This window comes from Syngnathus leptorhynchus, chromosome 13, assembly GCF_054491065.1.
Source record: "Syngnathus leptorhynchus isolate UIUO chromosome 13, UIUO_Slep, whole genome shotgun sequence".
NCBI lineage: Eukaryota > Metazoa > Chordata > Actinopteri > Syngnathiformes > Syngnathidae > Syngnathus > Syngnathus leptorhynchus.
The window spans coordinates 7,060,807-7,077,059 of NC_141207.1; the positions used below are offsets into that span (position 1 = coordinate 7,060,807).

The following is a 16,253-nucleotide window of genomic DNA, read 5'->3' on the forward strand; positions in this document are numbered from 1 at the left end:
AGCTAATTCTTATCTGAACATATTACATTCCACATTTATTACGTTTATAAGGTAAAATGTCAAAAGGTCAATCAAACAAGATAGTCCACATATTTTGCGTGAGGTCTTGTCAGTTTGTGCTAGCTGCTTAATAAGGCTAGTATGCTAGCTAGCTAATGCTATTGATGATGTGAAGGTGGTTTGTGTTAAATTAACAATGAATACAGTTTATGAAATATATAGATTGACCGGAATCTTTTGTACAAGCAATTAAAAAGCCATAATACGTCCCCTGTAAAAGATACGAGATATTTTTGCTAAGCTACGCTAAGCTATCTTTTACAGGTGACATAAAATGACCTAAATAGTCATGAATACACATTTACATTTATTACAAGTGGTGTAATTCTATGTGAGCCATTTTTAATCATAGAAAGCATCAACCAAGAATCTTAAGTGACCCAAAAAAAAAAAACCATCCAGATGGCAAGAATTTACTCAATACGACTCGCCAATCAGCTACTAAATCACTTGGCAAGGGGACAATCGGCAATCAAATGTGTGTGTAGGGGGGGGGGCGGCGTGAAAGGGGCGACGCTTTCAAGTGTTTCCTGATTAGTCTCCAGCCTGCAAACACAACGTTTAAAGTTAGAGAGAGACGCTTCGCTCTGAAAAAGCCAAAATTATTGACAACAAAGAGCTTGAGTGGGATTTTGCACAAAAGAGGAAAAAAATCTCTAATTAGTGAAAATACGAACGTGACTTTTAATGTAGGCTGCACAGTTGAAAAATCATTTCTCAAGCTCAGTCATGAAAAACACATTCATCATCCTCTATAGTTCCATTTATTGATTCTAGTAGAAATGTGAAAAATATGACAAGAGGAATATTTGACCAGTGTAAATGAAGTGTCTTTTTTTTTTTTTTTTGAACCAGCAGTAATTGAATCTCGTTGTTCGGCGAACCGTCCTCTGGAAACAGAACCTTGGTGTATCTCCCAAGGTGCTTCCTCGGCTGTGACGGATGTGTGGCCAAGAAAAAAATAATAATGAAAGGAGAAAGTCCCGAAGTCTGTCAGCGAGAGAGTTCAGGTATTGCTTTCTCTCCAACTCAATCTCCTCAGATGTTAGCGACACTTGGCACAGCAGTGAAAGGTCCAGTCCAAAAAAATAAGCAGGACGAATGAGTTTGAAGTTTCTGAACCCCCCCAAAAAAAAAAAAACCTTTTTATAGTCAGAGCGTCTGCACCAGAACAGGGAAGAGCAACGACAGGTGCTCGGCGCCCCGGATGGGGAGCTTGTGCGTGGTGTAGAAATGCACTAGCTCGGGGATGGAGTCGAACGACGGGCTGTTGTGTCCCAGCACGTACTTGCCGTCTTTGCATTGTGTGAACTTGATGTGCATGAAACCTTGGCAGCTCCTGGGACCAAAACAACAAGCTCAAATTACGACGGGCGAGGGAAGTCACGATGAAAGGAGGACGCTGGGGAGTCATGCTGCCTCGGTGGATTTAGGGAAGGGGAGGGGGGAGCGGGACATTATGATGGATGAGGATTAGCACATGCGGCGCATGCAACAAGAGGAAAGTGGGGGGGGGGGGAGCGTTGGACTGTGAAGGTGGGTGAGGAATATGCAGGTCCCCGGCGGTCATGGCCGACCTCCACTGACATTGTTCATGTAAGCTGAGACGGACGACTGGCCCAGCAAGAAACTTTTCTACTCGCAGATAGCAAAAGCCACTCATAGCCTCAAGGCTGAAACTCGGCGAGCAGTCGCAACAGTTTGATGAAGACTAAACAGAATCGAAGTAAAGCTGGTTGTTTTTTCGGAATTTCCGTCTATGTGTGTGTGGAAACACTAATCAATGTAAACAAAACATGTTCAGACGGCTAACGAAGCTAACAAAAACTTTGGAGGTTGAATATAATTAAAATGTTCCGATACTTCATCTCCGCTCATTAGATCTTCTAGACTTCACGTGAGCAAAATGCAAAACGAGAATTGCGACCTTGAGCGACAGGAAGTGTGCAGGAATTTGTGAGTCATCTTCAAAGTTGTTTACACACACACACACACACACACACACACACACACACGAGCAGTCCCATCTCTCCTGCGAGTCGCCGCCCTTTTTGTGTGGCCCACAGAAGGTGATTCATATTCATTAGTGATTATGGCGAGGATGATGTGTGCACTGAAGTGTGCTCTACCTGCCTGATTACCACTTAGAAGAAGCCCTTTGGGACCGCAGAAGAAGGAGGCTACAGAGGAGAGGGCGGGGCAGGGCTGGTGGGGAGTTAAGGACAGAGGCATGATGGTAGGCCGTGGCGTTGAATCACGCTCGCAATTACAAGGGAGAGATTTGACCAGATAAGCATTATAGCAGCCTGCAAATGACTAGCGGAGGAGGTGATGCAAAGTTTGAGTGATGGATGAAGAGAGGAGGGAGGAAGGGAGGGAGGGTAGAGACAGATGGAGGGAGGGGTGTGTGTATACAGTCGACTGCTGTTCAGGTAGTTTCACACACACACTTTGCAGCAATGAGAAGCAAGTGATTAGCAAACTTATGTGATTATGGACCGGATTTGATTTGCAAAACAGATGGGCATGAAAAATTGTAGATGAGGTTTAAAAGGTGAAAATTGTGAATTTGGCATAAAAAGACTAATTGATACTATTTAGTCTTAATAGACTAAATAGATTTCATTACAAGAAATTAAAATAAAAAAAAACACTTGGAATTTCACCAAAATTTCAGTATTTTAGGTGAAATACTTTTGAAATAAAATTATTATTTTTTTCACAATTATAATAGTTTCATTCTCATTAATTAAAAAAAAGTTTTTTACTTCAATCATTGGCTTTAAGAAGTATCCGAGTGAGTGTTCGCGTACCTTAGAGACAGCGAGTAGTCGCATCTGTTGGTCTGGCTGTTCCTCACCAGGTAGCTGCACTCTTTACTCAACGTGAGCAGCGACTCCGCTTCGGATCGAGACAGCGAACCGTGGTACCACCTGAGACGCACGGCGAGCGAGAATACTTTCACCAACTTTCTAAAAAGAACAATTAAACAACTACAACGGTGAAGTCATTGTCTTTTAATCTTTGAGTCCATACAATGGATTAAAGAACTCAAGTGTTTGTATCAACATTAATTAACCAGGCAGGCGTTTTCCTATTTCATTTTTGAAAGCGGCATAGAAGGCAATAAACCTCATAGCAGCACTTAAAAGAGGCAGCAAACTCAGCTCATGCGGCTAAGTGATGTCGCGCGCTTGGATTCCATTAGTCAAACAAGCCTTTATGTTCCACGAGGCGGAACATAAATAACAGCAATAATGTCGAAAACTACAACACCAAAGTAAATGTGTGTGTGTTTTTTTATGTTCGGACCTAATTAGTTTTTACTCGAATGCTTCACGGCGCTCGGGCGCCGTGAAGCCGAAACACATTAACGCGTCATTTTCTGTATGCTCATTAATGATCGGCGAGACAGCTAAACAACACAAACTGTCCTTCAAATGTTAAAAGCTGCTCATCAGCAAGTAGAAAATTGCAGTTTTTATGTTGTCCGAGTATGTCGCGTAAGTACGACGTGTTTAGACGACAGTTCATGTTAAGCGTGATGGTGGCGCTACTATAAAACGTTATCTATTAGATTGAGGTAATTAAACTAATGGCCACAAGGACGATGAACATGAAATCAAGCGAACCTCTTCGTCTAATGAAACGTCAACAGCAATTTGCCCTTTGTTTTAACTCTTTTCACTTCTAGCTCTTAAAAAATCTTTGACGTTTATAGTCGTCAATGGTAGCGAACGAGTTAAAAATCTATATTGAAAGTTGGAAAGAGGGAAGACATACACTTGCTTTTCCAGAGGCTGTGTGGGGTCCACTCTCTCCCCCACCATGGTGAGACCCTCCTGGGGCATTCGGAACTTTACCCCGCCGCCGCCGCCCACCAGAGGGCTGGAACGGGGTCCCGGAGGACGCAAGCTTGGCGATGACGAGCGATCCCATTCGGGCCCGTCAAACTGCACTGTTGGCACGGAGACAGAAAAAGATTGTCAGGGACTCATACGGGTCGTTTTCATAAAGTTTGATCGATAACAATAAAGATGAACAAAATATTATTTCTTAAAATATTTTTTTTTTTTCCATAAACTTGACTGGTTTATTATTGGCAGTTTTCTTTTTGCCTTGTGTGGCGAATACAGCAGTTGTTGCAAAATGGATAGCAGGTGGAAAGCAACAAAACAGCCCGAGTCAAAGAGGTCGTAGTGACTGCAGATGTTTGAGTTTACGTGGGGGGGGGGAGCAAATGTGGGAAAGATGCTTAGTCGTGTTCAGGGCGAGAGGTCATCTTGCTGTTTAACACATGGCTCCTCCTTCCCCCTCTGACCCATCAGGGCAGCTCTGACAAGACTCTCATCTCTAATAGAGGAAGTGGAGGAAGGGGAGGGGGGGGGGGTGACGGGGGGTATCAGGTGAGAGAAACGAGAGCGACAGAGTGAGAAAAAGCACAGATGGCTTCCACAAAAAGTAGACATGTGAGAGAGGCGGGCGGCGTTGACAAAGTGGCGAGACTCAAACAGAGTGCAAGATTTTAATGAGAGGAAATGACTGCAAGTGAAATGTGGCGGCGGGCGGGTTATGTGACGCGAGTGCAAAAGGACACAATCAGTGGAAAGAGACAAAATGCCAAAAAAAAAAAAGGATACTGGCTGATATGATTATGGTTTCTAACTTTTTCTGCTCTTTATTAATCAGTCAAAGAATTTGGGTTGGTTTCACCCAAAACAGGCTTCTGACTAAAAAGCAGAGAAAACACTTTTGTTTTTTGTAAAACAACAATAACAATACTGAGGGATTTAAAAAATAATAATTTCCTATCGAGAGAAATACAACTAAGGGCGACACAATTTCACGAGGAGCCAATAGTCAGCGATAAAAAATTAAAGCCAATCAAAATGTCCGAAAGCTTTCACACAGGCAAAAATAAAAATCAGTTTCCGGGTTATAAGCGAGCGAGACATTTTCTATGTGCCTGTGGATGAACTAAACACACATTTCAGATCTCACTTTTTAATTCACTGAGGGCTTCTGCTGTGTACACAAACACCAGACCCTGTGAACACAACCATTCATCACGAGAGTGAAAGGAGATCATTTAAGAGATCTTTTGGAAGCGCAGCCTGCATTGTTCACTCTTATCGAATGCTGAGAAATTGTGTGGCCGCACCAGCGAGCGAGACAAAATTGAGGCTTCATGTGTGCCATGTGGCGGAGTAATTGAAGGGTGTGAAAATGCTTCTTTCGCTGTCCTACCTACAGTGGCGGGAGGGGCTGGAGGAACGAGGGGATGGGGGGGGTACAAACGAGGTGCTGAAAATAGCTCATTATCTACCACGGCAGGCAATAATCTGTCGTCTCTGTAGTCCGACACAAACTCACATTATGCGATTTGGATTTGCTCGTTCTGTGTGATACTCGGGCTAAAAAGATTACAAAACAAATACAAGGAAATGAGATGTCTTAATGAGCAGACAAATGTAAAGACCCCACCCCCCCACCACCACCACCCCCCAAACCAGTCAGGTCTTGTTCTTCTCCCCTCTGGGCCCGCCGCTTTAAAGGCTATTTGAATGGGCGTTTAGAAAGGGACCTGGCTGTACAAACATGGTTCCCTCCCCTCGCTGGTTAATTATTGAGCAGGCAGACACACTTTGCCACTTTCTCTGGCGCTCTGTGAATTATTGATGCCTAGCGCAGTACAATGGCCCCCATCTGGAGCGGGACGCAGCGCCACCCAAGCTAGGACCAAAGTGCGGCCCGGCACCCCTCAATGAGACACACCTGACAATGCAAAAATGTCTGGCTAGCGCTAACTGACTACAAAATGGCACCAAGTGGAGGTGGGTGGACCAAAAAGATGCATTTGGTCAAATTTGGAGTCATTTGGGTTTTCAAAAACTTTGTTTAGTACGAGCTACAAACAAGCGACTGTGACTTTTCCAACCGCTCGGTAGAATATTTAGAAAAAAAAATGATATGACTTATAAAAAATAAAATCTGAAATCAAATTTTTGTGTGAGAAAAAAAAAGATTTTATCTTTTTTTTTCTTCAATTCATAACACAACCCCCCCAAAAAAATTGGCCAATTTAATACTGAAGGACAAATTATTAAATTAATTATTTATAAAATTTAATTATTAGACATTCAAATGTTCTTTCTGTCTTTTTTTCCATAAGCATCAACAGACCCAACAAAACGAGTCAGTTTATGTCTGAAGCATCAGTTTATCTCTTTGCTCTGCCAACACGCTGACAAAGCATCAAGATAAGAAGATGGACGACACGCATCCTGACAGGGGGGGGGGGGCATCTGTCTGCCATCGACAACTAAAACCCGATGATGTACCACATGCGGAAAGCTGCGTGTGCTCAGCTTTGTCCTCAAGCGCAGCACAAAGACTTTAAGGAGACAAAGACATCCAGACAAAAGCGCCACGCTCAAACCTCAATTTATCTCGCAATTTAGCTCAATTTACAAACACAGCGTAATTTGACAGGTAACTTCTTAAGCACACCTGCTGTTTTTTTGCATGCTCAAAAGAAAAGCTAGGGGGGGGGGTCGCACAAAGACAGCTTCATTTGGTTCTTTAATGAAGACATCTGTTTTTTTGGAAGGGGCTGGCATGCACACGCTCATAAAGACCTTCTGCTGGGCACACGGAGACCACCCCCCCATAAAGACAAGATAATTAACACCTTCTGTCAGATCAGGGAGAAAAGGGACATTCACACAAGTTTATAGCATATTGGTCACAGATAATCAATTTCTGGCCATGTTGTGAAGTGAATTTATTCTTAGAGTGGGCTGATTTTTGTCAAAATGTGGACTTTTTCCTGGAGGGGGGCACAGCAGGGTTGGGGGGGGGGGGGGCAATGATATATCTTCTTTTAACAAAACCAAATAATTCTTCAAAAAATGCTGATAAAGATTCATTAAGGAGCAAAAAAATTGAGAATATATATATATATTTTTAGAGGCTCATTGAGGACCGTTTCAAAAGACTGTCTAGGAATAGGAAAGTGAATAGGCAGCGGTTCACGATGAATCACCGAGTCAAAAATGTCATAAAAAGGCTAATAGAAAAGAAGCAATTAGTTTTTTTATGGCTTGCAAAGCGGTGACAGACCCCGGCGCCCTGCTATTGCAGAGCGTTTTTTCCAAAATCAGCCATTTATTTATTTTATGGTTGAGGATCATAGTTTGGGGTATTTTTACAATTTAAATAATAACCATAGGCAATTTTAAACACAAGAAAGAAAATGGAGCTGTGCGTATTATTCACAAATTTTTGTATTTGGCTTGGTGCTTAACCCCCACGAATAGAGACGTTCCTTTTGGTCTAGTTTACTTCCATCAACTCAGCCATCCGTCTGACAGGAAAGGAATGCTTTTCCATTAAATGTCTGGCTAAGGTCACGGCCAGAGAGAAGTAAAAGCGGCGAGTGATAGGGGAAAACGAGGAAATGTGACAAAGACAAGTCCTTGCACGGCGCCACTAAATTGATGAAGAGGCTGCTCTCTGATGAAGGCCCGCAGGGGCTTCAGAGAGCGGCGCGCTGCAAATCTCATTTTCTGTTTTTTTTTCCCCCCTTTGTGTGTTTGTTTCCATGCACACGGCCACACAAAACACAGCCAGGCTCCGACTGACACACACACAGAGGAGGAAATCCAACATCCAGACAATGCTTCCACAGAAAAGAGTCACAGACTGACCATCTGTCAAGATACCCTGACAGGTTTTCAAGATACGAGCTATTTAAAGTAAAATTTAGTTACAAATGCTAATTATGATTTGAGTTTGGCAGATAGTAAACAATTCTTAAAAAAAAAAAAAAAGGCAAAGTGTTTCTGTCTAGCGAGCTTAAAGCTTACTGTTAGCTTCATGCTAACATACAATGCAAAACGCCATAGACAGGCTACTTGCGTTCCTCCCTGACATGTACAAAGTGTGTGTGTAGGGGGAGGCTCCCTCATTGTTTTCTCTACAGAAACTCACACAGTCATCGAAGCTGTGCTAGTGAATTATAAAACTGAGAAAAAAAAAAAAAACATTCATCTATTCATTAGGTGTGGTCATGAAAATGCTAATGAGATGGCGCCTTTCATTAACTCGCTGATCGGTTCCGAGCAGCTGCGGCGGCCATTTCCTACTGCCGGTCTGTATGTTGATGTCGGTGAATTAATAAATGCTGTAATTTCAGCTGGATGAGGGAGACTACTGACAGCTTTCAAAGACTGAAGGCAAAAATCCAGCCTGGCTGAGGCCTGTCACGTGGTTTCACTTCACCCGACAAAAGGTGGCCAGCGTTGACAACCTGAGACGATAATTAAATAGAAATTCAGTGAAGCTGTGAAAAGCATCAGCGGAAGGAAGCACGCTCCCTCCCACGCTACGGCGGCATCAACACCAACGCGCTCATTTGTGCCAACAACTTGCACGCCACCTCCTCTCGCCCTCCAATTAGAAGCCTGGCGCTAATTAGAGCTGCTTGAGTACATCGTGTGCCCCGTGCGGAGGGGCTGATGAGGTGAGGGAAGACCACGATGACCCCCACCTGCAGGTTATCTGAGGGAATGTGTCATATCTGCCAGGAAAGAGGGCAACGACGACAGCCTTGTCAGCGCCGCGTACGAGAAAGAGTTCGCTCATGTGTTAAGTTGACTGATGGAGGCAGTCAGTATGGCCTCCTCACGTCAACACAGCCTCTGGCTGTTCTCCGCCTTTAAGCCCCTCCCTCTTTACCTAACCTTGGATACGCATATCTCGTTGTCCTTTTCCTTCACACCTCTCGTTCGCTCACGTCATCCTTTTCCATCCGCCAGCCGTTCCCTGTCCAGGCAGACTAGCTCCGTGGCCGTGGATTAAGGGCGAGAATGGAAAATACAGTTTGTTTGTTTAGACTGGCGTGCTTTGGCGCGGAACGAAAGGCAACATGCCGGCACGAAGGACGCTAAGCGGCAATGACGGGAGGTCAAAGCGCTACGGCAGCTTTCCCCCCTTGGGGCTGTGGAACTGTGCTGCATGTTATGGGAAGGAGATGCATTACCTATTTCCATTTGCTCCCATTTGACATCATGAAATAAAATTCCATACGTACTTCAATACATGCGATTGAAAGATGGGGGGGGAAATGTAATTTTATCGCCGCTCTCTCACTGTGACACTTATTAGCACTGGATCGGTCATGCACATGTAGACATGTAATTAAGTGAGGGGTGGTGAGGATCTCACACACATTCTGGGGGGGGGGAGGGGGGGGGGCTCGGTAGTGGGAACGGAGGAGAATGCCGACGAGGCACGGTTGATTTATTATCCCATCACCTTGACCTTGCTGACTTGAAAGATGCGGTTCAATTAAGCTGGCTTGGCCTCTCACAGAGAGCACTGATCTACTTAGACAGACTGGATTCCCTGTTTTACATTCCAGTCCTCACACCAACATGGCACCAATGACAACATTATATATCGCCTGGCATCTTCTAATTAACGTTATGCTAAAAATGTCCACATTTCAAAACCATTTAAAACCATCAAAATACTCATCTGATTTCGGAAATGTGGGTTAATGTTTTCTACAGTTCCCAAATTCCGACTTTTCCATGAAAACAAATGTCAAAATGAATAACATTTCATCAACCAATCCTACAATTCACTTTGGGGTACCGCAGGGATCAATCTTGGGCCCTTTATTGTTTTAAACTTAAGTTAATGACAACAGTTTTCTAGTTGTTGGTGATGCCGTTAAATCTCCTATTGAATTAGTACATAGTGAATTATTAATTGTTTTAAATGTGCTTGATTAATGAAAGAGTAAGGCAAAATAAAACTCCAATTGCTGTTCATTTGCTATGCTGTTCGTCTTTGAGGAGACTGCATCACTGTAAGAGGCAGACGAAATAAACCCTTGAGTCTCAAAAGGTTGTTTGTGACTTTAGGACAGAAACAGAAAGAAATCAATATTGAGTTGTTTGAAGAGAATAAAGGAAAACAGATGTTCCATTTGAGAGGGCTGAGACCATGAGGGTCACCATGGTCTGCATTTCTTGCTGCTGTGTGGTGAATTAGCTGAAGAAAGCCGGGACAATTAGAAAAGAATTCCACTGTGTGATATAACAAACTGTTCTCTCAGCCTCCGGGCAGCGTTCGGCCCTTGAAAAGTGCTCATTAAGAGAGTCACCCACTCACATAATACAATTTCTAATTCTATGGAACAGTCCCATGATGAAAACGATCTGGAGAAGTCTTACACTTTTATGCTTGAGTCGCTATTGATTTGTTGTTTTGCTCCTTCAGTCTGATGGAAAATTCTCTATCGGGACGAACATTCCGACAAATTCCTTTCATTGATTAATCAAGACAATGAAAGATATCACTAAATCATTTTTCTGTTTATATAAAAAAAAAAAAATCACATTTCAGATGGTCCCTGTTTTTTGTTTTTTTTTATTCTTGGGTTTCAAAATCAACCATACCTGCAAAAGCTTTAGAGATGTGATCTTTCTTCCACTCCCAAGGTTGGTCATACTCATCAGCGGGTCTTTCATCGTCTTGCGGCAGCCTGCCGCTGCCCTCCTTGCCCTCCTCCTGAGCTTCTCCGAACGTAAAACCCGAACGTTGGCCTCGCCTGTCTTCATAAGGGGTGTCGTAAAGCTGCAGCCCGCCCCTTGAGCGTCCTCCTCCGGGGCCACGTTGCAGCTCTATCAAAGAAGATACAAAAACGAGTCAAGTCGGCGTAGCTAAAAATCACAGGCGCAATAATATTAACACGGTTTGGTACCTCGAACGCCTGTTGAGGGCTGACATGACTAGAATTAAAAGAGCGGGACAAATAATGTTTGCGCAGCTTGCGGGGGGGCTCACAATCTCATATTGCGGCTTAACAAGGCTTTGGGCTCCATTGCCGAGTAGCATAAAGGCACACGGGTTGGGTCCACCCCATCCACTCATCCGCCCGACCCCCCCCCCCTGCAGCAATCGAACGGCGCCCTTGTTCCCCCGTGAAAAATTCTCATTGCTTTCTCAGCAGGTCCCAACTGAGGAATATTTCTTGGAGTCAAATTATAGCCTTGGGATAAAAAGGATTATTGACGCAAGCGAGAGAAGTTAATCAGATTCCTGCATCTCATCAACAGGAGCTGAGAAAAGGAAGCACTAATGGAGCTTTTTATCTCCTGACCTGAAAAATTTACCCTCTTAAGAACAGGTGGAGATATCGTTTGTGCATATAAAAAAAAAAATCTAAGAGGATGAAAGAGAGACGTTTAATGGTGATAAGCGGTGGAAAACTTCACACCACAGCAAGACGCTACCATAGGGCTGTCTGGTTGTCACCATGGCGACCAAATGGCGGCCCTGGGGAAAGGGCCCGAGGCAGTGAAGAAGAAGGGAAATGGAGGGAGAGCAGAGGAGCAAGGCAATAACAGGAGGAGGAGGAGGGTGAGGAGCAATAGAGGGGGGGGAGGTTGAGCACGCATGTGAGGGATCTGTCAGCGCTTGATGTTAAGTCATGGTGACAAAAACACGGCGCCGAAAGCTGCTCTACCTGCGCCGGGAACCCGAGGTGTGAGCGAGGCCGCCGGGAGATGGCGAAGATGAAGGTGGAGGGATGAAAACGGGATTAGAGGGAGTAAAATGAGAAATTCATTGGAAGCGTGATGGTGGGAAACATAAGCGGAGGGGGGGGGGGGATTGTAGTCTGACGGAAAGGTGAGCGAGGCTGAGAAAAAGAAGTCGAAAAAGCGCACAAAGGTTTTGGGACACTTGACCAACAGCTTGGTATTGTCGACGGAAGCTATCCTCAGCGATTTACTGACAAACTCGACAATTTGTGATTATTTTTTGTGATTATTTGATTACACTTTGATACCACCAGATGGCGCCAAAGCTCTGGCTAATAGAAAAGTCGCAATTGGTGTCAAGGAAGTATGTCGAAACGATACATCATGACAAAGAGACAAACATCTTTGTCTGCCAGGAAAAAAAACACATTTCCAACTCTTCAACCACAATGTCATTCATTGAAGGAGGAAATGCAAATTTTGGCTTGCGTTGAGGTCCTAAAAACAAATGTGAACACATTCCAAAATTAAAGAGTGACTCAGATGCGGCGAATAACTATAAATCCTACTTAATTGAAACCACATTACGTCTTTATGCATATAGTCTAATCTCGTGGGTCTCAGTGACGGTCGGACAAAAAAAAAAAAAAAAGCTGTCAAAAGACAGCAGACAAAAGATCAAAACTCAATCATTGTTGTGATTGTCATCTTTGGCCGCTGTCTCTATCCAGCAGTTACAAGAACAGATTACGAGCCATTTGCAAAGCAAAGAAGCGTGCATTCATTAAACCCGGGAGATTATCGGCGCAGTCGACCACCAGAGACGTAAGTCGCATCATAGAGAGGGCAAGACAATAATTTGCTAAAAGACAGATTACCGAGCCAGCCAGACTCCCCTCGGGTGCCGAGGAGAGCCCTCAAGATGAAGCCAGATAGACGGAAGAGGAGGAGGGGGGGGGGGGAGCACTTTTACACTAAATGACTGAGACAGGGCAGGGAAGGGATGCTGGGAAGAGGAAAACAGAGATGTTAAAGGAGGAGAAACAAATGGATAACGCTGGATGAGAGTGAGATAATGCAGGAAGAAACCACAGGGGAGGGGGTGGGGGGCTGCGGGGGAATACTCCAAAGGGACGACGCACGGTGATGCGTAGACAGAAAGGAAATCAAAATGCAAAACAGTTTTCATTGCCTTGTGAAAAAAAAAAAAAAAAAAATCTTGAATGGCAACTGGCATTCATTATTTCACAAATGAAAACAGCAGCAAATGAAATAAAGAGTCCCACATCACCACTTACCCGTTATGACACGTTGGGCTTCATAAGGTTCCATGTACCCGTTGCTTTCTGAGGGAACCGGTCTCGGATCTGGTTCCGGTCGATGGTCCGGGCGGACATCGAAGGGGTCCGAATAATCGGTGTCACCCGCCAACGGAGCAGACGGCATTGCCTAAAAAGAACAACAACCCAAAAAGAAGTTTATATTCTCATTAAAAAAATAAAAATTCGGACTAACTCAACAGTGTAAATACCGTATTTAGAAAAAAAATAAAAAAACACCCTTGCTCATGAAAACCGACAGACCAAGATTCTGCAATCACATCCCCGCTGAATTGCGTGCAATGCAAAGTAGATGTCGGGTTGTTGTTTTTATGCTAATATTGTGACACGCATTTGCAACAACATTGAGAGTGTCACCAGGGCTGGCAAATGTTATATTTAGTAACAATCCAAAGAGGCTCCCGGTTCAAAACCTTTAACAATATTCTGCGCCGCAGTTGCCACATGAAAGAGAGACTGCGGAAGAAAGTCTTGTATTTATAATGTTTTGGGGACACAATGCAATTAATGTATTCATTGAGCGTCATATAATCCAGCAAGGGAGACGAGTAGGCCAACTGGCATATGGTCACAGACACATAAACATGCAATCCCTCAAACAGCGTCAGGCTGACACTTCCCAGTTTAACGCACACAAAGCCCTAAAAATAAAACTCGATTCAAGCGTCCGCATTGATTGCGTTGTCTATCGATGTACGGGAATCCGCCGTGTTCATTAGAGTGCAGATTCCCCCCCCCCCACGCATCCTGGGAAATTAATGAAGGAACAAGCTATCGAATGGAATTCACACTGTTAATGGACTTTGCAACTTTTGCAGTCAAAACTTTGAAGTATTGGAATTCACTTTTTACACAGTCGAACCTTTCCACAAGATAACTAGCGACTTCTCCACCTAGCCATTGAGCAATAATAATAATTATCTAGCTAGCTATCTTTCCAGCTAGCTATCTAGTATTTATTTATTCATTTATTTATTTATTTACATAGTGTATAGATCAATTCAAGCTTAAGCATACTCCACATTTACATATTGTGGCAGTTATTTTACATATTGTGACTCATCCCGTGGTCTTCAACATCTCCCAGTCCACATGCGAGTCCCTTGACACGTGCAGGGTTCTCCTTCAGCTTGCAAAACCAACTGCAATTCATTATTCATGTAAGGTTTAAAACTCATGGGAATGGCCAGCACCCCTAATTCAACACTGCTGGAGTCATCAATTATTATTTCATTTTACTCGTCTGGTGAACGCGGCTAGAATTTATGCAAACATATTTGTGACACACATTCGCTCGGCGAGTGCGATCAATAAAGCTGTCACAGTGATAATAAATGACACAAGAGTGAATTGGGAGTGCTTGGACCCCTTTCGCTCCTCCCCGAGCTTCATTTGTCATCACCTCCAGCCCAGGTGACAAATTCAAGCCTCGTGGGCCAGAATGGAACTGACGTGTCATTTTGTTTTTAATCGCAACTTCTGTTCAAAAAGAAATACTCACGGGTTCTTGCTGGTCATCTAACGAGATGGCACTGAGCAGGATCTTGGTACGTCCCAGGTCCTGAGAGTCCACCTTAATAAGTCTGTGTTTGGGAGATTTCACATCCGTGCTGGAGGACTTCATAGGCGAGCCGTACACGGGGGTGGCTGGCTCCAAAGTCCCAGACTCGGCCCTGGTTCTGTTTTCCGGGTCCTCGTATGGATCTTCAAAGTCCAGTTCCCTCTGGAGGCGGTAGGCCTTTAGGATTTCGCTCTCGGTGTAGTCTGGAGTGGGGGGCTGCGGGGGTACCTTCCTGCTGCCAAAACTCAAGTAGTCTTTGAGCCACTTGGCCATAGCGGCTCAGCTTTCCAAACCCGGGGTGGTGCTAAAGACTGAGCGGGGTAGAAAAGAATAACAACGTTATGTCAATTTTTTTTTATATTGCGTGAAATAGATGTACAGAAGGAAATCTATTTCTGTCCCTCTGGGTAGAAACGACACAATCCAATCCCATCATCAGGGAACCGAAGATAGTGCCTTCTTAATAGCTTAAGTGTCCCAATTCCATGTTCAAATTTGATCTACTTCAAAATAGAGACGTCATTAAAAAGAGAGTCTCACTTAAACTGACCTTCTTATTGGAGCTTAATGTTTGGCCAAGCAACTTCTATTTTCTGTATGCAAAGAAAGTATCTGGACAAGTTTTGAAACAGTTTTTACTCTCACATTAACTTTACTTTCACAACAGAGGGAAAAAAATAAGTGCTTCCTGTCAAAACACGGATTTAAACCCAAAGAGTCAATTAATCATTGCCACTAACAGCCCAGACTAATAAACTCATTTTAAGCAATAAAACTAACTAATCGCTCAGGACTACCACTTTGCGTGTTTTTTACTGAACGATTTGGAGAAATCCTGCTGAATGTGGTTCCGTGCTGTCAAAAAAAAAAACACGCGGCTAATGAGAGCAGCTGGACAGGGACACTCCTTTTGTTTTAGGCAACAAAACATCTGCCAGGTGAACTTTGCCCTCGCTGCGATCAGAGTTGCAATATTTACATTACGAAACAGCCTGCAGAAAACACAATGCAAACGTATACATCCCAAAAAAAAACGGCAAAGTTGCGCGAAATCTGTAAGTTCAACCGACAGCATGTGGTCGAGGGAAGCTTTAAAAAAAAAAAAAATCACTTTGGAGTTTCAACTTCCAACACAAAAGCAAAGCGCACGCCTGGACTCACCCGCAGCCAATATGCGTTGACGTGCGTTCAGCCCCTCAGCCACTTTGCACGCTTCATTCCGTCTTCCCCTTGTGTCCGCCCACGAAACAACTTCCACGCGTTTCGGTTCAAAATACAAATCGTCTTTTCTTCCCCAAAAACAATTGGAAGTAGATCGGGGTGTAAATCCAGCGGCGATCCTGCGAAGGGGCGAAGGCAAATGTCCAAATGAGTGGAGAGCGAGTGCATGGAGTGGAGGCTCGCAGATAAAGAGAAAGAGAGAGAAAGTCAAGGGGAGGTGCTTCACTTGCTCCTATTATCTGCGTCTCCTTCCACGCGCACTGGAGCGTTCATTCATTTAAATATCTGCAAACATGGAGTTTCCTCTAAAAATATCACGCAGAGGAAAAAGAGGTGGTGGTGGTGGTAAACAGAGGCTAAATCAGCTCGCACGAACACGCTGCGTGGATGTGCATTATTTATCCCCATGACATCACTGGAGGGCTTTTAATTCTCGAGTCATATAAAATTGACTGCTGATTCAAATTTGAATCATCTTGAATGGCCAAGGGCTGCATTGCATTTACTTGAGTTGAC

At 43.9% G+C, this 16,253-nt stretch overlaps 1 protein-coding gene across 2 annotated transcripts; it reads right to left on the reverse strand.

The window, feature by feature from the left end:
* Positions 1-314: 314 nt before the first annotated feature.
* On the reverse strand, positions 315-15,907 carry shdb (Src homology 2 domain containing transforming protein D, b). 2 transcript variants are annotated; one of them, XM_085928876.1, is made up of 7 exons: positions 15,678-15,907; positions 14,457-14,827; positions 12,914-13,064; positions 10,530-10,754; positions 3,844-4,018; positions 2,874-2,993; positions 315-1,399 (listed from the first exon to the last, which is right to left on the reverse strand). In XM_085928876.1, the coding sequence occupies exons 2-7, from the start codon at positions 14,787-14,789 to the stop codon at positions 1,213-1,215; spliced, it is 1,191 nt and encodes a 396-aa protein (XP_085785002.1). In that variant the 5' UTR covers positions 14,790-14,827; positions 15,678-15,907; the 3' UTR covers positions 315-1,212. The 2 variants fall into 2 exon arrangements, with proteins under 2 accessions (XP_085785002.1, XP_085785003.1); XM_085928877.1 differs by lacking the exon at positions 15,678-15,907 and adding an exon at positions 15,067-15,560.
* Positions 15,908-16,253: the final 346 nt, after the last annotated feature.

Excerpts from the sequence above, each read along its gene's own strand:
- shdb (XM_085928876.1), bottom strand. The coding sequence starts at position 14,789 with ATGGCCAAGTGGCTCAAAGACTACTTGAGTTTTGGCAGCAGGAAGGTA. Across the intron at positions 10,755-12,913 it reads AGCCCAACGTGTCATAACGG|AGCTGCAACGTGGCCCCGGA; the intron begins GTAAGTGGTGAT and ends CTTCTTTGATAG. Across the intron at positions 2,994-3,843 it reads CAGCCTCTGGAAAAGCAAGT|GTGGTACCACGGTTCGCTGT; the intron begins GTATGTCTTCCC and ends CGTGCGTCTCAG.